The 8455-nt window shown below is 46.3% G+C and overlaps 2 protein-coding genes across 2 annotated transcripts; one reads left to right on the plus strand and one right to left on the minus strand.

Annotated features, from left to right (window-relative positions):
- The first annotated feature begins 607 nt into the window (after positions 1-607).
- On the plus strand, positions 608-1886 carry LOC109749798 (cysteine proteinase inhibitor A). Its single transcript, XM_020308738.4, has 3 exons — positions 608-1009; positions 1170-1368; positions 1691-1886. The coding sequence occupies exons 1-2, from the start codon at positions 779-781 to the stop codon at positions 1365-1367; spliced, it is 429 nt and encodes a 142-aa protein (XP_020164327.1). The 5' UTR covers positions 608-778; the 3' UTR covers position 1368; positions 1691-1886.
- Positions 1887-2536: 650 nt separating this feature from the next.
- On the minus strand, positions 2537-8228 carry LOC109749808 (kinetochore protein NDC80 homolog). The gene is made up of 4 exons (XM_020308749.4): positions 7011-8228; positions 5278-5524; positions 3131-3277; positions 2537-3038 (listed from the first exon to the last, which is right to left on the minus strand). The coding sequence occupies exons 1-4, from the start codon at positions 8165-8167 to the stop codon at positions 2844-2846; spliced, it is 1746 nt and encodes a 581-aa protein (XP_020164338.1). The 5' UTR covers positions 8168-8228; the 3' UTR covers positions 2537-2843.
- Between the last annotated feature and the right edge of the window lie 227 nt (positions 8229-8455).

Consider the following 8455-nt stretch of genomic DNA (forward strand, 5'->3'; position numbering starts at 1 on the left):
TACACTACAAGGTGTTCGTTCCGATGAAGGACGCTAACTCCTGAAACGTAGCCGGCTAGGATCCATCACTTGTCGCCGGGGTTCCAACGCCCCAATGCCGGCCGCCATGTGTCTGCAACACAAGTCGCGGCCGTCACCAGCACCGATGGGTGTTGGTTTTGCAGCACTTGTCAGTGGTAGGGAAAAGGGGGTGGAGTGGGGCAGCCACGGCCACCACAAGATAGAAGAAACAAAAGTGAGAGGTGGCCATGGCCAGGCGGCACAGCCTGTCGCCAGTGGAGGAGGACTAGTCTCTACAAAGAGGAAGTGGGTAGAGCATGGAGCTCGCGTTGCAGAGGAGATGGGCTTGTGCATGAGGAAAAGATTGAGCGGACATCGTTTGTCTCCGAAGAGATAAGGTAAAAGGAGAGACGGTCATTTGATGGTGGATCCATGTGCAAACGAGCAAGTCGTGGAGTGAGCGGTGCGACCGTCTGAAAAATCAGCCCGGTCGACCGGATATAAACGTCTCCTCGGAAAAAAAACACATATTCTTTTTCACTAAAATAAGGCGAAGACGCTCTTAATTACATTCCCGGATCGGCAGCTTCCGCCAGCTATTGAAGATGCTTTTAATTACGTTCCCGGTTCGGCACCGTCCACGGCCACTCCAGCCATCCGCCGCCCAAATCGAGCACCTCCACAGCCACTCCAGGTTTCCAGCCAAGCCATCCGCCGTCGCAAAATCGAGCCATCTTCTCCCCTCCTCCGCCGCTGCAGCCGAACCCGATCGACGGAGATGTGGAAACACCACCGGGTCTTAGGATCCGTGGCCGCCCTGCTCCTGCTACTCGCCCTCGTCCTACCGTCTATTCAGACGCAGAAGCAGAGCGCACGAGAGAAGGCTGCCATGGCGGCGGAACCCGCGCGGCGGTTGGCGGGAGGCATCGTGGACTCGCTGGGGCGGGAGAACGACCCCTACATCGTCGACCTCGCCCGCTTCGCCGTCTCCGAGCACAACAAGGAGGGCGTAAGCCCTCGACCCGCCACCCCTTCTTCTTCCCTTTGTTGAATCTGTATGCCCGTGTTCGACACCCGGCCGGCCGGCCGGACGATTCGATCGACGCACGCAGGTCCTTCCTTGCGTAGTAGTAGTATTGCATTGGTCTAATCTGAATTCACCGCTGCAGAATACCCAGCTGGAGTTGGAGAAAGTGGTGAAGGTCAAGGAGCAAGCTGTTGCCGGCAGGCTCTACTACATCACAATCCAGGTCGATGAAGGCGGGGCAAAGAAGCTGTATGAAGCCAAGGTGTTGGAGCAGCTGTGGCTGGATGTCAAGAAGCTCGTCGAGTTCAAGCCCGCAGAGGGCGCCTCTCCCAACGTTTAAGGTAAAATAAAATGTGCATCTATTTCATGCATCAAAGTATCAAGGTTGTCATTCGTTTCAAGACCGTATCATGTCTGCTTTTTTTGCCCTGGTTGAATAACTATTTTGGTAGGTTTCTAGTTTCTTGATTAATCACAAGGACTATGAACTTTGAAAAAAAAACCTGTGATGCTGCCATATGATAATTTATCATGGGACCCTGCTTATCAATTATAGAAGAGAATTTTTCATCATGCAAGCATTACTAGAATATGAAGATTAAGACCTTGTTCGCCATTTGTGTGTAGAGAATTGATTAATGTAAATAAATCTGGTAATTTCAGGCTCGTCAGTCCCAACTGTGCAAGGATCTGGAGATATGGTGTGGATCTAGCTATCATCCATGGAACCTGTCTTTAGCGTGCTCTCTTGTGTAATAGTATCAAGAACAAGTCTGCTTCTTGCGAGTTGTTTTAACCTGCCCATTATATATCTTGTCGTTCGAGTTTCAGATGGTTCATATCCTATGCGGTTAATTTATCTTGGCCTGATGGCCTCTCTAGTTCTGACTAAGCTCCATATGGCTAGTGATCAGAACAGAATTCTGGCCAAAGCAAAGTGCAAGAAAAGGGGGTGGAATGGATGGTGGAACACTTGTTCTTCCTCGGCCGTCTAGCTAATTATGTCTGGAATGTTGCTGGTGTTGCCTTGAGCTTAGAGATCAGCACAATGCCTACTTGCTCCTCTGTTTGGAGCGATACCTGGTTTAAGTCTTGTTTCTGCTAGAGATCGGAAGGGCATTATGGCCGGTCGTACTGCCATTTTTCAGACTCCCTGGAAAACAAGAAATAAATCTTGTTTCCAAGGAATTAAGCCTGCTAACGTTGGTCGAACCTTCAGAAAAGCGCGCTGCGACAGGGGGCTGGCTTGAAGGCGCAGGCTGACAGTGTTGTTCTGTATGCTGATGTTGGGCTCCGCTGTTGTCTGAATTGAACGCAGTGCTGCTGACTCTGTTTGCCTAGCAGCTGCAACTTATTAGCTGCTGCAATTTGCTGTTATTTTGCTGCTGTTTCCCTACTTCAGTTGGCTTCTGGCAGTGCGTGGGGGACTGTCCCCTGCAGCTTCTCAAGACCTGTTAGTATGGTGCAGCATGAGTGATGTATCCAGAAATGAAATTGGGAGCTCAGACATAGCCGTCATTTCAACAATCTCTCTACACATCCTACATAGGTGCTTAGCTATTTACAAATAAGTAGTATGTTCCTCTGGCAAATGCAGTAAGACACACGCGCACTGAACTCATCTCACAGGCGCACAACTACACCCCTGATCAAGCCCTCAAACCACCGGCGCACAACTACACCCCTGATCAAGCCCTCAAACTATCACACTACACCGCAGACGACGTTAAGCAATCCAAAAGGTAGCTATTGGCGCATGGGAATAACTCTACAGCAGCAGCGCCAAATCTAACTCGCTTTCAACGTGTGACCAGCCTCACACCATCTTGGCCGACAGCGAAGCAATGTCGTCCGCGCATTCGTAGAGCTCTTTCTTCATCTCGGCAGTTGACTGCTCCACAAACTCCTTGTACTCTGCGATGGAATCAATGAGCTTGAGCAGCTCCCTCGCGCACATCTGGGTTTCTTCGTCGGTCTCCTTCAACGCAGCTTGGAGACCCTCTTCAGAGTTCTGAAGAATCACAACAATAACGTAAATAAATTATCTGATGATGGTATGTGTGCCATGCTACGGGAACAGGCGAGTTTAAGAGACAATGTTACCTTTAAAAAGACCTCTGCCTCCTTCTCAATGGTGCTCAGGTGATGTTCCTTTTTCTCTAGCTCGTCTTTCATTTTTCTAGCATCAGCTGCGCAGCGTGAAACATGACTTTGGATTTCACGATCCAGTGAATCCACCTGAGCAGTCATCTGGGTACAGAAACTAAAATGTAAACAGGAACAATATAAACAATAACTAGTTTACTGTTTTATTTTGCACCAAATTATCCACAAGGTTACAGACTAGTTTGTGATTGTGTTGTATGAAAGGGGAGTCCAAAATATCTACGTTGGTGCAATCTTGACATAGTTTCCCAGGTACATGCGGTGACTCATTTTTCAGAAACCAACTATACAAGCTAGCCAGGAGTGATGATCTGTCATATTGAAGTAAATCCAGAATCCACATCAACGCCTATGTGTTCATAAATCATTATATGGAGAATTAATACACTAAGGCAACACATGCAACACTACATTCATGAACAAGTAAACATGGCAAAGCTACTATCAGTTCAATGCTTTCAGCTAAAGCATATGCTTGATCAATAAAACATGTTCGGATGTTTAGCTATCTTAATGAACTATTCAGAATAATTGCATGAAAATGCAAGTAGAGATCAAATCCATGAACTGTTTTACATTTTTTGGAAACTCCAAAATAAGTTATTTGAATAATGGGGTGTAGCGGCAACTGGTTGCACAAAATCCACTCTTTTCAAACTAAAGGGATTTTATGGAAAGAAAGAATTTTACAGGAACCATTTTATTTCCCAGGGGAAAAGGGATATATCCCGTATTTTGAACAGAGCTTAAATGTGTTTGTTTATCACAAGCTAGGCATCTCAACCAGTTTATGCAGCACAAATAAGAACATGTGAAGATATATAGCATACCACTTGTAACAGGTTACAGATGAACATCAGTCATTACATTATGTTCAGTATTCACCAAGGCCCTAAACACTCATAGGCGATGGAGGGCCTAATCGCCAAATATGCAGGAGGGATTGGCTAGTTCATAAGCGATGCCTTTCAGGGTTTCAGGGCATGTACAGTGGCTGAGAAGGCAGCCTTCTCTTAAGCTTCCATGTCATTTAAGATGATAACTTGAACATGCTAGATAATAGATTATCTCTTTGTGTTATTTTCTAGCAAAGTAATATTGCATGCCCCTAAAATTGTGTAGTGATAACTAAACATGTCTTAGTTAAGAAAAGACCCCCCCCCCCCTCCCTCTTTTCACTTCTCTCTCTTCCAACTCAGCAATTATCCTACATGGCAGTGGCATTACCAAGAGAAAACTGACATCACCCCACTGTACGTGCCCTCAAAACTGGTTCTCTAGCAGTTGGAACAGATGAGAAATAAAACAAACCACATTACCAGCAGTATAGCAAGTTTTCTACCATAAAATGCAGGTCATCAGAACTTTGTAACTATTGTAACCAATTAATATCTCCATTTCGGAATATATGTAACACATATCTACCTTTGACAACTGATGTTCATAATTTGGATTGGCGGAGTGAAAACAGTATGATTAGGTTTGCCATGAAAATATTTAGTAGAAGTAGAACCTTATGGCTCTTTTCTAACTTATTCATATGAAAACTAACAGCCAAAATTGCACGCTAGACACCATGTCAAAAGTCATAACCCAAAACAACATGTATTGTTGAACTGGGGGAGTATAAGAGAAGGAAGTAAGTCATTGGCCAGTGTTGACTTTAGATTTTCCATAAAAAAGAGTTCACTTGAGTACTTTTTGCATGATGAGTAATAAATTAATGACATTTCAGACAAGTGGAGTAAGTTGATCAACTCATAGTACAGAATCTCCATAATACTTTGCTAGAGTTCACTTGAGCACATAAATAATAAGCCAATTTTTTTTCTAGGCTGTAATGAATAACAAATTAATGACATTTTAGACAAGTGGAGTAAGTTGATCAACTCATAGTACAGAACCTCCATTTTGCTAGGATAATGAACAAGTTTTGCTACAAGATATACAGGAAGAATTTCCACATTGATGCATGAGTTTTTAATAAGTCAATCATGAACATACTATGGGTTAAAATGGACTTGAGGTCTTTTGTTTTATTTTGTCATGCTGTGATATACCATATATCGTATAAGGTGACTGACCTCATTATTTTTAGCCTGTAGAACAGAAACATGACTCCTTTTCTCCTCCAGCATTTTAACAATTCCTTGCAGCTGCTTTTGTAGATCACTTGACTCGTCGTGCTTTGAGATAATTAGCCTTTTAGTCTCATTGGCAAGAGCATTGAGCGCGGGCTTCAGAGTGGTTTTGTAGGTGGTACCAAGGATCTCAGCCGGGGAGGATCCTTTTGCATTTACCTCGTACTGGAAATCAATACTGGGTTTCAACCTGCAAAATGGCACAGTGATGTTTGACAGTAAGGCAACAAGCTCTACTGCTCTACATATAAATTGGCGAAAGAGAAGTCAAAGAATAAACAACAGATAGGGAACCATAATAAAATGATATCTTTTCTGAGATCTTGATCTTTGTTTGCTTCAGTCTGCCACTAACTGAGCACTGAGGGACAATACTTAAGAATACTGTGTTACACAGAATCTATCTCGGCGATGTTTTTTTTAAAATTACAAAATGTTGGCATAGCCTTCATTTTTTTGTATTTCTCAGTTATGAAGAATATTATGATGTGAAACATATTAGAAGCTTTTTGTGAAGACGTATGTATCATAGCCATACCCAATTAACATATAGACATGCAATATATAATATTGTTGCAATAGAGGAGCAGTGTGCATTAATTCTAACTAAGTACTCAAAAAGAAAGATTGTGTCCATCACCCAAAAGAAAGATTTAAAAAATACCGATAGAACACACACATAGCTTCATAGCCCTGCTGGAAATGCTTTCATATGAAGTCATCGATTTGCAACATGATACTATGTTCAACAGCAAAACTTAAGAAAAGGAATGATGAGAAACAGAGGGGAAGGAATTACACAGAGAGTTAAGCTACATAAACAAATGAGAAGAGGGAATGGGAGGTAAAGTAAATCAAGGGCAAAAACATACGATGTCCTACAACTTCCCTGCACTTTCTGATGTGTAACACTGCAACATTTGAACCGTCTCTAATAGCTAATGTTAACTACTGGAGGACTGCCTTGTGCACGCCCTTATTCAGTGTCACAATCAGAATTCTATGTATGCACAGATACAAGCGGCTGACAATATAACTATTTTTGATGAACAGAAAGCAGTTTCCTTGTTTTAACTTCACATCTCAATCATAGTCCATAAAAGAATCATGCCTTCTCCTAACATATATAATTGAACACACTAACATATATAATTGAACACGTAGCAGACTAGCAGAGTTACTCCAAACCGTTAAGAAAACAAGCAACAATACAAGTTAAGACATCAGGAAAGGTAAAAGGTAACCTAAAAGACAAAAGACTGATTGCACAATCAAGAGAGTACTATCGCAAGCTAAAGCACAATCTTGTAAACTGAGTGACCAAAACTCCTAAACAAAGCAAAAGATTATCAAAATAATCCTCTGACATTGAGAGATTGAAGTGCTGAGGCATGAAGAAAACTAATTGATTCACCGAATGAACTACTATTTGAACTCTGGAGGGTAAGAAGAACAAACATATTGAGCTATGGAGCACCATGTCAGCATTGGAATAGATAGATGTTTGTTTAAGTACTTCATTTCTACATATCAAATAAGAGAGGCATGGTTACTTAGTTAACATCAGTTTTAAGGTGCTTAAATAACAAGTGGAGAATAACAAACATGGAGGGGGGGGGGGGGGGGGGGGGGGATCAAAGAACCAGGAGATCAAAGTTCTTTTGGGGAATTCATACTTTCTGAGGGACTGGTTGCACAGCTCCGCAAGGCCCTCGATCTCCTCGAGCTTACTGACTAGTGCAGCTTCGAGTTCCCACCCCTTCTCCTCCAGCACGGCATTCGCATTCTCCAACTTGGCAATATCATTCTCCACAGCTTGCATCTCCCTCGCCATCCTATCGACATCCCTCACATTGACCACCTGCGTCTCGACCTGTTTCACCAGCTCCTCATTCTCGACCATGGTCTGCTGGCAATTCATCACCTTGGCCTCCAGCTCCTTCTCCTTCTCCACCAAGGCCTCTTCCTTCTCCTTGATCTTGGTGGACCAGCTCTTCACCACGGCCTCGAACTTCTGAACGTCGGCAGTAAATGCATCCTTCTTCTCCTCCAGCGCCTTGAGGCGAGAGGGCGCCGACATTTGCTTGCTCCGCTTGGCCTCGAGATCCTGAAGCTCCTTCTCCAGCTCCTGGACGACCGCTACCTTCTCACCGATTTGGTCGCGGGCCTTGGCGTGGTAGTCGTCGTCGAGGGAGGCGACGGCGTCATCCTCGCCGGTGAGGAACAGGTAGTAGCTCTCGGTGATGTAGGTCATGAGGTCATTGGAGGCGGAGACGGGAGGGGAGGCGTCGAGGCCGTCGGTGACGCGGCAGAGAAGGGTGAGCCAGTAGAGGACGGAGAGGAGCGGCGGCCAGGAGTGCGGGGTGCCGGGAGCCTTGAGAGCGGATCTGGTGACCTTGTAGGGGCAGCCGAGGGAGCGGAGGAGCGAGAGGAGGTCGTCCTCCCAGGCGGCGGGCTTGAGGGGGTAGCGGAGGCGGTCGGCGAGGTGGTGGAAGGCGGCGACGATGTCCTTGGCGGGCGGGAGGGACGGGCGGAGGTGGATGGCGGCGGGCGCGAGGTAGGCGTTGACGACGCGGAGGGCGGCGGCCTGGGAGCCGCGGTCGGAGAGGCTGGTGATGGGGCCCCCGGCGTGGGAGGCCGCCTGAGCCGTGCCGATGGAGGAGGGGCGGCTGCTGCAGATGCTGTAGGCGTCGGAGTCGCGGCGGGAGAAGGCGTGGTCGAGGTTCCTCTGGATGATGAAGGCGTCCGACATCGGGGTGCGGTCGACCGCCGCCGAGGAGGGGGGCGCCTTCGGGTGCCGCCCGCCGCCGCCGCGCCCGCGCCCGCGCCGCATTTCCGGTGCCGGAGTTGGGGTTGGGTTGGGGTTTGCTCTGGAAATTGCGGGGCTCCGATTTGATTTTTGGGACGAAGTGGCTTTTGGAGGCTGAGAAAAATGGAAGAGAATGCTGGTATGCTGTGGGCTGGGCTGGATGGGCTTTTACGTGGGCCAGCCTACGCAAAGGTGGCCCGGCGAGCTTTTACCAAACGACTTCATCTCGGACGTGGAAACTGAGTCCGTTTTGAATACCAACGAACGCGCTATCACAGCCCATATATGCTTGACATCTCTACGGACGTCTTC

Source organism: Aegilops tauschii, chromosome 5 (genome assembly GCF_002575655.3).
Source record: "Aegilops tauschii subsp. strangulata cultivar AL8/78 chromosome 5, Aet v6.0, whole genome shotgun sequence".
NCBI classification, from domain to species: Eukaryota; Viridiplantae; Streptophyta; class Magnoliopsida; order Poales; family Poaceae; genus Aegilops; species Aegilops tauschii.

Excerpts from the sequence above, each read along its gene's own strand:
- LOC109749808 (XM_020308749.4), bottom strand. The coding sequence starts at position 8,167 with ATGCGGCGCGGGCGCGGGCGCGGCGGCGGCGGGCGGCACCCGAAGGCG. Across the intron at positions 5,525-7,010 it reads TGCAACCAGTCCCTCAGAAA|GTTGAAACCCAGTATTGATT; the intron begins GTATGAATTCCC and ends GCCATTTTGCAG. Across the intron at positions 3,039-3,130 it reads AGGCAGAGGTCTTTTTAAAG|AACTCTGAAGAGGGTCTCCA; the intron begins GTAACATTGTCT and ends GTGATTCTTCAG.
- LOC109749798 (XM_020308738.4), top strand. The coding sequence starts at position 779 with ATGTGGAAACACCACCGGGTCTTAGGATCCGTGGCCGCCCTGCTCCTG. Across the intron at positions 1,010-1,169 it reads CCGAGCACAACAAGGAGGGC|AATACCCAGCTGGAGTTGGA; the intron begins GTAAGCCCTCGA and ends TCACCGCTGCAG.